Here is a 14,467-nt window from a genome sequence, read left to right on the forward strand (position 1 = left end):
TCAGCAGGGTAAAGTGCTTTCAGCATGGGATGAGGCAGCTGGATCACAAGCAGCAGAGCCCTTTTATCCTGCCAATGCAGGGAAATAGTCTCAGAAGCGGAAATGAGGCACATGGGTACCTGATGGTCCCTATTCTATGGGAGAGGGGTGGTCTTTGTCCTGGTTTGCGTCTTCTTGCAGTGCCATGAGCTGCACCTCTGGTCTCTGTTGCTGCAGTGACAGTCTCCATGGAGACTGGTCCAGCACAGCTGCATCACAGGACCATAAGGGGTGGCCACTGGGAAATGTCCCCGTCCCTCCCCTCTGGGACATGATGGCTCCCAGGGTGCACTCTCTGCCCTCAGGAGAGTATGAAAATCGAAATCCCCCAAGTGGAAAATGTGTGGAGGAATCCCAAGAAAACTAATTGGTTTCCCCCACCCCTCCTCTAATGCTTGCTGGCTTCACTTTGCATGGATAGTTGCTACTCTGCAGCTATTAAAAGGCCGCCCCATGCTTTGCACAGGCTCGATTGCAAATTAATTTTGCATATGTATTTCTTCTGGGGAGCATGGGAATTTATCCGCCTCAGGATGCTGAATGGCAGATGGGCTTTACAGAGGCCTGAGCTGCAGCATGAGCTACGGCCGCTGTTGGGAATAACTTTGAAGGAACAAGGGTGGCTTCTTCAAATAAATACATCAGAACAAGGGTGCAGTGGGATCTGCAATGGGATTTCTTCTCACGACTCATTTGGGACAAGGCAGATGGATTTCACATGGGATATACAGAGGCACCTATGAACTTATGTATCAAGATGCATTTGATTTTCACTAAGAAATGGGTATCCTACTGGCTCCTGGTCTCCTGCAAGTCCCACTAGGCATCCGTCTTCTTGTCTGCTTCCTGTATCTGCCTCTAAATCTATCAACAGGCTTTCTGTAAAAGCCAGATTTCTTCAGGGGGATGCTTCAGATTGGGATTTCTGTGTTTTTGAAAGCAGGTTTCCCCTTTCTATTACCGAGAACTGTTAGAGGGGAAGAACTGTTGGGATTTTCCATTTGCCTTTCACCCATCATGCTGCTTTGTTTCCTCTTTGCCTTTCTATCAGCCTTGCACAGTGAAAATAAACCAGTTGGTTTGTGTTGTTTCAAAACCAAATGGTGCATGTGTAGGATGCCATGACATTTGGGCTTGAGGATAGCATCCGGAGTTGCAATTTCCTTTGAAAAACAAACTTGCCATTGTTATTTCTGTGGAATTCGTTTAATTTTGTGTAAGTCTTCACTTGACTGCATCAAGCATTGGAATCAGCCCTTCTTAGGTGGGCCTTTGTCCTTGTGAATCACTTGGTGTAAGGAACAACCAGTGTGGTGGGAGAGGCTGGTCACCAGTTCTTGGATCATTCTGAACATTTATGCCACTGCAGCTATGCTGGGTACTAAGATCCTCCTATGCATGAGTTTGTCACTGAAATGTGTATCCACCTATGCAGAGATTCAGTCCTGGTCCATCGCGGTGTGCCCAAAGTGATGTGCTTGCAGGGTGGTAAAGGCTGTTCATACCTTAAGGAATGGGTGCACTTCCCAGTGCAGCACTCCATTTCTCCCTGGGGCAGCAGCAAAGAAGTTGGGAGAAGGATACATAAAGCATAGGGATCACAGTTTATTTGCCCTGCAGTTGTTCTGTTCCTGCCAAAACTTGCTGGAAAACAGTGTTTTTCCAGTAATGGTTGCTAAGCAGTTAGGTCTCATGATGTGCTTTATCTGCTCAGCTGGATCTGCAGGAAACAATAGAGCTCTAGTGCAGAATGAAATGGGGAAGCATCAGTGGCTGTGCTAGGGCTTCCCTGCCTGCCAGAAGTGGCCACTGTGCCAAGGTGGTACCAGGGGGAGATTTCTCCTGCACCCTTTGCAGGGCTTCCCCACTCCTTGGGGTTGAACGCGCTGCTGCTGGGCTGCAGCAGTGGGTGCATCCTGTCTGTGAGAATGGCTCTTCTGCTATCTGTGCAGTGGTGTGTTTAAGGTACTCTGCTGCTGTTGCTGGAGGATCTGAGATTGTAGCACTCATGCCAGGCAGACTGGAGGAGCAGTAGGATGAGGCTGTCATTCAGAAGCCTGCATAGGATCATTCTGTCTGGGTTGGTTTAGTGCTGGGGAAATCATTGCTTTGTAATTCTGCAGAAAATATCCTGATGCAAAATCATTCAAAACCACTTTGCCTGTTTCTGTTGAAGGAATGTTATGTTCCCCAGTGACTTATGCAGGTGCCTGGGGAGACCGGTGGGTGGATGTGTACGAGTTGGCATGAGGAGGTTTTGTGCCGTCTCTGGGACCGTGTGAATACCCACATCTGTCTGGTTACCTTTGGCTGAAGCCTTCCATACACAGCAGCCCTCATGTCCCATCAGCCCCTGTCCACTCTGTCCCGTTCCTGTTAGCTGGAGGTGGTTCTCCAGTGTGGCTGTTCTTTTGTTCAGCCACTGCTGTGCTGCCTGGCGTCTCTCCTGGGACTCTGCACTTGTAGTTTTGCTTTCCTTCACAGTCTGCTTGCGTGGCTTGTGACTTTTCCAGAAGGTTTAGGACAACCCTTTGGTGTCAACAGCTGCCTGGCAGAACCATGCTGTGTTCTGGGGACCAGTAGAGCAGACTGAGCTCCTGCCAGAAGTCTGTGCTCTGGGGTAGCAAACTCTGCTGTCTATCCCTTGCTGTTACTGTGAAGTCCAGGGGAGATCCCGCAGACCTGGGCACCCGCAGGTGATGGGACTGCTACAGCTCCACACTACCTTTGCAGAGACTCCTGTTCCCATGGTAAAGAATAGCTGCTGACCAGGGTGATAAGTGGGTTCCTGTGGATGGTAGCCCTTGGAGACTCTGGCACTGGACTGTGAAATCTGTGTCCTTCTAAGGATGTTGATGCAGTCACTTAGGCCCTTTGGAAGGTGCGATTCCATCTGGCCAAGCCCAGCTTGTTACTGGAAGATTGTTACTGGAAGATTATTATTGGAAAGCGATGTTCTCCTACCTGCTATTGTGGGGAGGCGAGTAACCTGAGCTTGGGCTGAGGCAAGGGTTTGAGTCACATTTGCTGGAATCAGAGCTATGGGAACTGTCTGTGCTGGGGACAGATTTTGTTGCTTATGATAGCAGTGTGAAATGTGGGACTGTCCTCCTTGGGAGCACACGTTGTATTGAGTCACCAAGTCATCATCCACGTAGAGGGATACTGACTGACATGCCGGGGTGTTTCTTGGGCTGTGGCACTACCTCTCTGTGATGAAAAGAGACAGGCAGTTGCCAAAATGCTGTCATCTAGAAGTTGGGAGATGGCCCTGGAAATACTGCTTTGTCCATGTGCTGAGCTGTGATGTCCCCTCTCTCTTCTCCTGTGAAGACATTCCCAAGGCTGCTGCAGCTCTGCCCTCTGTGTAGCTGCTGCTCATCTCAGCTATACAATGATTGAAAAATCTGCCCAATTTCCAGTTAAAACATATTTTATGGTGGGTTTAATCCCATCCAGTCTTGTTTCAGGCTTGTACATGAATTCCCATGAATTCACTCTTGTGTTTCTTGCAGGAAGGATGGGCTGCACCCTGCTACAGTCCCACGCTCCACACCAGTGCGCTGGGAAGGTGCCCAGCTCTGCAAGTGTGTGTGAGACCTGTCGAACCCCGGCATCTCAGCCAGCTCTGGCTCCTGCGGTAGTGACTCAGCCCCGCTCTGGCTGGGCGCTGAGCAGGGCTGGCCCAGCCCAGTTTACCTAACACCGCAGGAATGCCCGGCTCAGCAGGGCTCCTCACTCTACTCTGAGACCCGGGCATGCCACACACTGCGCTTGTGGCCTCAAGGCAGCAGCTGGTTTTGGGAAAGCCGGGACAGAGCTGCCCTGTCCCAAACCTTTTCCTGGCAAAAGGCAGCCCCAGAGTGGGACCCGCTGCTGCCTGCAGTCATGGGAAACCACCTAAAAATGCCTGCTGGAGCAGGGTCTGTTCACCCTACTTATCATCCCTCCTGAGCCTAGCCAGAAGGGCAGCTCAAAGGATGTAAACTCCTGTTTGAGAGCAACGAGGACTTTGTATTGACTTGCCCTGGCATTTTGCAGCCCCTGTGTTGGTGCTTAACTGGTCCCAGTGAGTCCCCTTGCTGGGTGTGGCTGGATGAATCCACCAAACTGCTTCTGTCTACTGCTGTCATCGCTGGAGGGGTGTCTTGCCCTGTTACTAAGCCAGGTCTCTGCAGCTGAGGATGAGAAAATGGCTCAGACTTGGCCACAGGTTTACTCTTCCTTGTGAGAGTTATAACACCTGTGAGATACACATTGCTCCGTGTCTGCTTTCTCATCCTATTGCTCCTGTTGGTGTGCATTCTGCAGGAAGATGCCCTTTGTAGCAAAACCACCCCATTTTGTGCCATACTCTTTTTAGCAAAACTGTGTCAGAGTCGCTGTCTCCCTCTGATGGAAAAGTCAACCGGTGCCATACTCACCTGGGCAAAACTTTCCATGCAGGATTGAACTGCACATCAATATTCACTGTCTTTTAGTGCCACGCTGCACTGCCATAAGGCTCCCCAGTTGTGAATTATTTAAGCCTCACTGTGGTCCTTGGAGTACAGGAGGGCGTTGAGCTGAAACTGCCTTGGACAATGGAAAGCAGGGATGGAAGAGAGAAGGAATGAAAAAAGGAGGCTGTAGCTCCGATCATTCATGCTCTCTTTCTCATACCCTCTCATCCTTCCAGCTCTGCTTGTCTGCCTGCCACAAAAGACAGAGTGAAATGCTGTAGCTGCTGCAGACACTGTTTGAGCATAATCTGAAATCAACCGCAGGCAGGACCTGTTGTGTCTCTGGGACAATGCACAGGGTTTGCAAGTGCTGTGCATGTAGATGAGGCTGAAAACCTCACACCAGTGCAAAGCAGCAGCTGGAGCCAGCACTGAGCTTGCCCTGAAAGAAAGGAGAGGCTGGAATAAGGCAGTGTGCCGTGGCGTGCTTGCAAGGGGCTGCTTCACCAGCCTCGGGAACATCGCTGGCTACATGCACACACACACACACAGGCGCACTTGCTCACACACGCGCACACACAGCCTCTTGGTGCAGCTCCTCACTGCTCTTTGATTTGCAAGGAAGGAAATAAGACCTCTTAGAGCAGCAGAAGCAGCAGCTGTTGACAAGATGTGCTGACAAAATCGAGCAGGGAGAAATCTCAAATCTGTTTTGCTGCCTGGGCTGGACCTGCTCCTGGAAGAGGAGGGGCAGAGGAGAGAGAGGAGGATGAGCAGCCCCTCCATCCCTGGGAAGATGGAGGCAAAACCTTTGTTCAACGTGCAGAAGGCTCTGGTGCAGCCTGTGCAGATGTGCATGTTGGATATCCCCCTGAGCGTGCAGGATGATGATGTAAGTAGAAGGCAAGTGAGCTGCTAGCCCATTTTTAGCTGCAGGGATGGGGTGGGTGTGCAAGGAGAGGTGCTGTGACCCTGCCCCAGCACTATCTAGGTGTGATGAACTTCTGGCAAAGTTAAAGATGCCAAGAGCTGGCACTGCCTCCAGATGTGACTGTTTCCTCTCTGAAGTAGTGTATTTTGAGACAGACTATGTCTTGCACTTGCCACATCCAAGGCACCAAATTTAAAGGAGGAGTTTGGGAGGGAGGGGAAGCCTTCCTACATGGAAACAGCCTTGAATTGCAGTGGGAAAGGGAGTGTTTGCCATGTATGTCCTGGCTCTGCTGCCTTGGAGTGGCTGGTGTGTGTGAAATATGGGAGGCACATCGTGGTGCCTGCCTTGCATCGTCTCCTGTCTGTGTGGGTATTGATCCTGCCCTCTCGCTCTGCTGCTGTGTTGCAGGTGCAGCCATTGTAGAGTAGGGCTTGGTCCACGAGGTAAAAAATGGTGCTGGTTGCAGCAGTGAGATAGAGGTTTCCTGATGTGTCTCGGGTCAGGGGATTCCTGCTGAGGACTCCTCTTGTCATCTTAACTCTGCCCCTCACAGAAATATGCCACAAATCTGACGTACAAGAAGTCAACCTGTGATAAAGCTACTGGAAACCCAAAATAGGGACCTTGTTTTCCAGAGGGGTAGGTGGTGAGCAGTTGGTGTCCCACCTGTGTAAGGGTTTTGGATGTGATCCAGGTGCTGTTAAAATTCAAGGCAGAACTTCCTTTGATTTTGGAGCAGGGAAAAGCCATGTTCTTACTCTGTGTGTTCAGTGTTTGTACTGTCACTGCAGGAGCCTTAAATCTGGATTTTCTTGATGGGAAACAATTGATATGTCATGGTTGATATCATGGTTGATATGTTGCCTTCTCTTCAACATCGTCTGTGTTTGAAGAGGTGAAACGACAGTACAGAAAGGAGCTTGCTTCCCTGGGAGCAGGGAGGACTTTCTTGCAGGGCAGTGTGTTGGATCTTGGCAGGGGCAGGAAGCCCCAGCGCAGCAGCCTCTGCAGGATCAGGGGACTTGCAGGGAGCCTCCTATATTTAGAACACCCCCCCCCGCCAAGGGCTTGCCGGGACCTCCTGTGCTGCTGCTCTGATGAGGATACCTGCGATGGCCACTGCAGAGCTGGGGGGGTGTGCCGGGAAACGTGCCCGAGAGCCGGGTGCCTCCAGCAGCCGGTGTGAGGAGCCGGGCGGCGGGTGCCGGGGAGCCCGCGGCTCGCTGCTTGCTTCCCATGTAGCTTCATTTTTTAAGCAGCAAGTTTCTTAAGGCTTACACTATGCGAGACCCGTTCCTGTTCAGTCGTGCGATCTGGTGCTGGATTTCTCTGTGGCCTGTGATGCAGCCCAGGGCATCCTCAGGGTTTGCCTGACAGGGGTGGAGTCTTCGCTTCCCTCCCGGCAGAGCAAGAAACCTAAGCTGGAGACGTGGGCAGTGCTGGCACTGAACGCTGGGCTGCTTGGAAATGATTTCTGCTGCTAATCACATTCCTGGGTTTACTGCACAAAATATTTTTAAGGTGGTTGTGCGCTGTTTTAAAGGTTGGTGGGAGTTTTGGTTGTGTCACGGTGGGGCACTGCTCTGTTAATCTGGCACATCGGGGCATCCCCAACCCTCAGGTCATTACTGGCATGTTGGCTCCATTGTGCAAGACTGAAAGGGTTAGCGCTCTTCTTGTGGAAACTGCCATGAAGTTAGGCTGGGAGCATGGTCTCCAGCATCCCCGTTTCCATTTAAATTGAGGCTCTGGATGTGCACTGTGTGTGTTTCCCAGCTGCGATCACCTATCCCAGCACAGGGTTCCACTGGTGCTTTCATCCCCTGCTCTCTCATGCTTTAGCAGAACAGGATGGGATCCTCAGGGCTGAGCATTGGCTGGCAGCACCTGTGAGCAGGAGGTGGATTAGGGATTACTCTGCCTCTCTGTGCTTGCGTGCTGCTGCTTCAGCACCGAGGATGCTTTCCCTGTATTCCATTCCTGGAAATTGGGGGCATAGCAGCTCCTGTGCACCATGGAGCTGGCACCTCCCTCTGCTGCAAAGCATGGGCCAGTGGGGAAAAGCCAGTGGGGAAGTCCTAATCAGTATTTCTGTCTCTGGAGTGATGGGAAAACTCTTCTTTCACAGCTGAAAGATTCCTGCCAGCCTGCCAGGGTTTGGTGTCTCATGCTCACACTGCATGTGAGTACCTGCTCATCTCCCTGCAGTCACTTCTGACAGTTTGCATGGGCACCTGGAGGAGGCTGTGTTGGCATTTCCCTTTCTATTTCAGGACTTTCAGACTCACTAATGGCCTTTCTTCTTGGAAATGGAGCAAGCAGGTTGGGAAGAAGTTCAGGAGCTGTATTTCATGGGGACCTTTAGGTGCTTGAACCCAGAGGAAGTTTTACTAAGAGATGGGGGTCCAGAAACTGGATTATCCAAGGAATGTCCTAACAAGTGGTCAGACCCTGCCTTCTCTGCAGCAGGCTGGCCCAGCACTGCCTTCCTGGCCTGTTGCAAGTGTGCAGGAGGCAGGGGTGGGACAGAGTAAAACAAATCAGCTTCAAAGGAAGGGAACTGGAGGTTTTCCCAGCACTGCTGGTCTCAGCTCCATAGCTCACCAGCTCCTAGTCCTGCTGTCCTTTGCAAAGGATATTCTGGGGTGGTGAGTGCCTCGCTGAAGTTGAGTTGGCACTTTACAACCCTCCCTGCCCTTTGCCAAAGGAGTATCATGCCCCATTAGCAAGCTCCCCTCTTTCTGAAGTGCCTTGCAGCCTCTGTGGTGAGCAACATCTCGTACTCCTGTTTTTCAGGAAAACTGCTCTGTCCCAGCATGGAGTGGGGCTCCTTTGGGGAGCATTTCAACAGCAGGCAGTAGGCCACTGGATGGGTTGGAGGGGCATGGGCTGCTTGTGCCCATGTTTAGTGGGTGGTCAGCTGAAAGGGGAACGTGAGGTGCGTGTCAGGCAGAGGTGTCTCTCGTTTCTGTCTCTTGCTGGCTTTTGGTGGGGCCATCATTCCTTCCCTTTCAATTCAGCCACAGCAGTTGCAAAATTTCCCAGGGTTCCTCTCTTGCTATTACGGGTAGGGATTTCCAAAGCTTCGCTAATAAAAGAACAAAAGTTTCTATATCTGGGAAATGGGGAAATCAATGAACGGCCTGTTGCAAGTGCTGTAACAGCTTTTTGTGGCATCTCAGCCAGTTGCCTAACACGATGGAGCTTTATGGGCGGTTCTTTTGTCAGCAATACCTGCTCCCTGTGCACTGGAGCCCGCCAGGCTGGAAGGAAACACTGGGCTGATGTCACGCAGTGGTGGGTGCTGCTGCCCAGGCCATGTGCAGTCTCAGTGCCTCCCTCCTTCCTGGTCAGTTAGCTCACTCATGGTTGTGCATTCCAGGCTAACGCTTAGCCCTTTGTCACAGTGAAAATCACTGGGAAATATTCCCTTGTTGCAGTGTCCAGTAAATGGCAAGTTAGAGAGGAATACAGCACAGCCTTTGGTCTCTTCCAGCACAGCTGTGTCTGAGTTGGACACTTAATGCAGCTCTGCAGACTGAGAAGAAAAGAGTCATGACCAGGTGAAACTCTGTGCTGCTTAGGCAGTTGCGTCCTCTGGAACCTGTCCTGGTGGTCTCCCCATCTTCGCTTCCTTCCTTTCTCTTCTGTGATGTCCTAATAAGTACAGTAGGTTCAACTTCAAAGTAGTTACCAAGTATTTTCCACTCCAGTGGGCTAATTAGATAAATTTCACATGCTAATTTATTCCTCTAATACTATGTTTTCCCAGGTACTGGAATACAGGAGGAGGTAAAAGCTTGGTTTGGCCTTAGGGTCAGGCTCTGAAGAGTTGGAGATGGGAACAGATTATTAGTTCCCATGTTTACTGTAGCACAGGCTTATTCCTTGATGCATTTGAGATCTTGTTCAGCTGAGCTTTAAGTGTTTTAGCTGACTGCAACCCAGGTATCTTGGGTGAAATGTTGTCCTTTGGCACATAGAAGAAAAGCTTTCAGATCAGCAGTGATGAATTACTATTTCCAGCTTGGTTGTTCCTGTCTGCAACACTGGTATCACCTTGGAGTGCTGCATAAATGACACCTAATTAATCCGTGCAGGAGTGGGTGGGAATGGTATTACTTCCTGTGCACTAATGGGTGAAAGTATCTACTTGGTCTATGGGAACCAAGGCCAGCCCCCTTGACCCCTGGCAGTCAAGGGTTGTGTCCCACAGCGGCAGTGATGGCTGTCCTCATAGCACTGCAAAGGAGCTGGAAACACACCTTCCTCATCAAGCTTAGAGCACTGAATCCCCAAGGCTGGAGGTAGATGTTGGGTCAGTGGGGCTCAGCTCCCTCCCAGGGGCTGCATGTGGGGCACAGATACAGCGGGTTCCTTCAGGCCATGGGGTGAGTTGGTGAGGGGGTGAGTTGCACAGTGTGAAAGCCTCTTGTCCTGCTGATGAATGCTTGCTGGCAACCAAGCCCTGCTGAGACACTTGACATCTCCTGCAACCCCAGCAGCATCCCTCTGCTCTTTTGGTGTGGCTCTGCCAGCTTGTGGCCGTTGCAGGCAGAAAGGCTTTAACCAAGAGCCAGTGGGACTAGTGCTTCCGTTCGTCACAGGGTGAAGCCATGCACTAAGCTCTGGGGTGAAGCGATAGCTGCAAACAGCCTTGCAATGAATCACACTATCATGTTTATATCAAAGGCTGTTTCTTTTCCACTGCCTGCATATGGTAGATGTTATCAAGAGGGAGGAGCTGAAAATGAGTGCTAGGACTGTTTCCTGACCACATCACAGTAAAACCAACAAATCCCTCGGTCCCTGCTCTTGGCCAAGCTCTGTGTTTCTCTTGGGTGAATCGTCACCCACTTTATTGGAGCAAACTGGGAACTATGGAAAAAGTCTCCCAGGTTGAATTCTCAACTGCAAGGACAGAAATTTAGGAGCACGCTGTAAAGTCTTGGATTTCTGGGATTTGCCCTGGCCAGGCTAAGGTCTGAGCCAGTGCAACGCCTTGTGTGCATGGATAGGGCAGCTTCAAGCCTGGCCGTGGCTCCTGCACAAGTGCCTCAAGGTGCTGCTGTGGCACCGCTGGGCAGCATGTGTAAGTAACCTCCTGCCACATCTGTACCTCTGGGCTGGTTTCATCAGCCCTGTAGCAGGGTATTTAACCACTGTCCTGCAAGCCAGTTAAACCCCCACGGGCTGCAGACATGGACAGAATTGGCCTGAGCCTTTGGCAGGCTTTTGGGGTGGCATCATTCCCTGTTTCCAGCCCTTGGTAAGGCTTCAGGGAGGGGAAGGGTTGGTGTGGTAGCTGAGTATTTACAATGGCTTAACGGGTTGGGAGAAGGGTCACCAATTGCTGCTATGTTTGGTTCACTGGTACTAAAGTGTCCAGAGTCTTCACTACCACATGTGTGTGTGTTGACTGAATAAACAAGTGAAGTGCAGCCGTGGGACTGCTGGGCCACTAATATCAAGGTTACTTTAAATAAGCAGTTAGTAGGACTTGCCAAAGTGAAATGAGAATGCAGACCTCTGGAGTCTTGACCAGTGTGTGGTGGAGCTCCCTGGGGCACAGCCTGCCCTGGGGGTTCATTCTGCCCAAGGGTTTGTCATTGCAGCCTCTGGGGTGTTCTATTTACAGATTTTGAGATGGGTGGTTCTCACCAAGCATCTGCTTGGCCCATGTGTAGCTTGATCTACCAGTCAGAGGCTTGGTCCCGCCAGTCAGAGGTGTGTTGCTTGGTGCAAGAGCACAGTGGTACTTTAGCCCTGGCTATCCTGCAGAGATCAGAAAACTGCCTGCCAGTGTGCCCTGTCACTCCTCTGCGTGGATTACCATGCCGCATCCTAGAGCAGGGCTGGCCTGTGAATGAGGCTATCATTGATACAGCTACTTGATTCGGAGTATGCCAGCTGGAAACACAGTAGAAACAGGAGTTTCACCCCATTCAGAGCCACAAATGTGACAGCATAGCATGGATTTAGCCCTGGGCATCTCTCATCCAGGGACTCCATCAGAGCTGGCCCTATTTATTTACCCCATGTTTTGGCAGCAATCAGCAAGCCCCAGGGCAGCTGAGACAGCAGACAGTGGCAATACTGAGGATGAGGTGTGCTCTGCATGTGCCTGACACACAATTAAATGCCTTGAGCTGGACCTGCCTGCTATCAGATGTGGTGACTGCTTCTTGCTCACACACGTTCCGCAGTTGCAGTCCATGTTGTTGCTGAAATGTCCTCATGTCAGCACGCAGTTGCTGTGCAGCTGCTCCTTGGCCAGTACCTACATGCCTTGGAGCTCTCAGCACCTGTCCAAAGCCAACACGTGGCTTTGGTGGATGCGCTGACCCTCACTCTGCTCCAGTGTCCCCATGCATAGGACAGTGTTCTTTTTTGTTTAAGCATCATCAAGCATAGAAGGGCAGTGCTGTGGCATTCACATAGGGCTGAATTCAGCCATGTGAGATTCACATAATGTTAAGGCACTATGCTGCCAGGAGCCGTCCTGAAACAGCTTGATTTGGTGACTGTGCTGACTATCAATCAAGTACCATTTTGCTGCAAAAAGCAATGTGCTTACAAGGTGGTAAGACACTACAGCACAAGTAACAGAGGACAGCCAGATGCAGCTCTATGTTGGCTCTGTCTGTTGTGAACGCGGAGTGCTTTAATTGCATTGCTTTAGTATTTACATTGCTGAAAGGGCTGGCTCCATCTTGCCATGAAGAGATGGCTCTCACCAGATCCTCCTGCCCAGTGATGGAGCTGTTTGCTCTGTCATATGACAATGCTGTAATGTAATGGGCCAGGCTGGCTGGTGGTTTGGTTTGGGTGGAACTTGTGATACTTGGTATTTTTAAATCCTGGCTCCTGGAGTCATGTGCATGGGGCATCGTGCGCAGTGTCTGGGGAGGCGAGTGTGGTGCTGGCGCAGTAGTGTATACCCTGCTGCTGTGGTCCGGAGCAGAGGCTTTCAAGCATTACCTCCATCCAGATGCTGGGTGTGAGCAGTGTCTCAGGTGCTCATCTTCCTCTGTGCTTCTATGGTAAGGAATTCCCTCTGTCTTAATGTGAAGTCTTGATTTTGTGAACCCCAAGGGCTGTTTACATCCAAAGGCTGATTTTTGGCTTTCTTGTGTCATCTTTGCACAGATGCTGGCAGGCATCTCCTCTGCCCCGTGTCCTTCTGCTTTTCCTGGCTTCTCTGGGTTTGTGCTGGGGTTGTCCCTGGGTGCTCTGGGGCTGTGGGAGCGCTTGGCAGCTGCACACCATGGTCTTTATTTCCCCTGGCAGCCTGGGAATGGGGAATCCAGATCCCGTCCCACTCACAGCTGCCATTGCCTTTTTAGTTTAGGCACTGCATGCTGCAGAGGATAGCCAGCAGGATCAAGCCCTTGACTTTGAGGTATTGAGGAGCAGTTTGGGATGAGCTGTTTGACAGTCTTGGTTGTGTCTGGCTGTGATGTTGGTCACAGGTGAAACGAATGCAGAGCAATGTCCCTGGTAACGCTGGTGGCCTGAGATCCAGGGGGCTTGCTCTCTCTCCTGCCTGCCAGGAAACAGCACCCAGAAAAACTACCTTCAAAATAACCTATTTCTGATCATCCCTTTCTTCTCCCTCTAGGAGCTCCTGTGTGCATTGCACTGAGAGTCTAGGGATTTCTTTCATTATAGTACCCTGCTTCCCATGTTGGAAACTATGTACAAGTTAGAAACTGCAATCAAGTGAGGAAGGAGGGAAAGTGTGGTTTGTTTGCAGTGCCAGACCCTGGGCTGACTGAGCAGAGCAGCCGCGAAGCACATCAGGAGGCCCTGGGGAGATGTGTGAGGGTAGGGGGAGGTGGGATGGAGACGGCTGTTGCAGCAGTTTGGGGTCCAGCACTGTGGCAGTTTCGAGCTGAGGAGCCCCTAATGGGGGCGTTGGGGGGTCCCTCACCTGGGCAGCGCTGTGAGCTGCTGGAGCCAGGAAATGGAGACTTAATCCCTTCCTGCCCTGTTGTGTGCGGAGCAAGAGGGGATCAAAAGCAGCTGAAAATCCCGGATTTCCCTTTCTATTTGGCACAGGGATGGGGGAAACACAGGGGAGGAGGTGGACGAGCCACAGGGATGCAGCTCCACCTTTTCCTGCTGCACAGGACTCGATGCTTCCGCACCCACAGCCCTTGCCCCTGGGAGAAGTGGCCCTGCACATCTCTCCCCAGATATTTTGGGGTCAGCACAAGGCACAACTCTCCAAGTGTTGGGGAAGTGGCTGATGCTCACACCCCAGTCAGTCACAGCATAGCACCAAGGCTCCATCCCAGACCTACAACAAACCTCAATTCCTAAACGTACCCATGACCACTGGTCATGTTCCTGCGAGCCCACTCTGGAAAAGAGCTCTGCAAGAGCTGGTGAATCTGTGCCAGAGCCTGGGGTGAGGAAGAAGGGAAAGGGAACTCTCCCGGGGCTTGGCTTTTACAGAAAGGTGACTTGGCACATGGCTGGCATTGCTCCTGCATGCCATGTGTGATGGAAATGCTGACACTGCTCTTCACCAGCACGGTGGAAATAGCAATGGGGTAATGAACTATTGATGTGTATCTAATATATACTGCTACGATGTAAAAAAATGTGACTTGCAATGGTGCTGGCTGCTCAGGAATGGATTCATCAGCACATGCCTTCTGTGCCGTGAGAGGGAAAGATGGGAGAAGCTCATCGGGGGCAGGATGCTGCCTTGCTGCCACAGAAACTCTCGCTGAAGCTGGATGAGACCCTTAGGGAGCAGCTTGTTTCACTTGCCCTCTGGCCCCTGCCCCTCCTGCAAAAGCTCAGGTTGTGTTTTCTAGCTGTTTTCCCTGCTTCATGCAGATTGGGCTGAGGGCTGGCAGATAATTAAGTCTGTGCAAAAATGATGAAACAAGATGGTTGAGAGGAGGAAAAGAATCACGTAAATGCCCCAAAACATCTGTAGCATGAGTTCGTGTATTATTAGACACTAGAAAATCCACGTGGGAGATGCTTCCAAACACTTTAAGCACAAAAACATTTTTATTCTCAGTTCATACATTTT

General features: G+C 51.1%; 1 protein-coding gene across 2 annotated transcripts in view; it reads left to right on the forward strand.

The window, feature by feature from the left end:
- Positions 1 to 14,467, forward strand: part of RALGDS (ral guanine nucleotide dissociation stimulator) — a 54,781-nt gene that overhangs the window by 7,763 nt on the left and 32,551 nt on the right. Inside the window, exon 1 of one of the 2 annotated variants that reach the window (XM_057409227.1) lies at positions 4,935 to 5,373. The exons of the other annotated variant lie outside the window; for it this stretch is intronic. Coding sequence (XP_057265210.1) covers positions 5,251 to 5,373 — 123 coding nt within the window. The 5' untranslated portion in view covers positions 4,935 to 5,250. Of the gene's footprint in view, positions 1 to 4,934; positions 5,374 to 14,467 lie in introns of those variants that run through there. 2 annotated transcript variants of the gene reach the window in all.

The sequence above is a fragment of the Pezoporus wallicus genome, unplaced genomic scaffold, assembly GCF_028554395.1.
Source record: "Pezoporus wallicus isolate ANWC-B61680 ecotype Strahan unplaced genomic scaffold, APGP_CSIRO_Pwel_v1 contig_8341, whole genome shotgun sequence".
Taxonomy (NCBI): Eukaryota; Metazoa; Chordata; class Aves; order Psittaciformes; family Psittacidae; genus Pezoporus; species Pezoporus wallicus.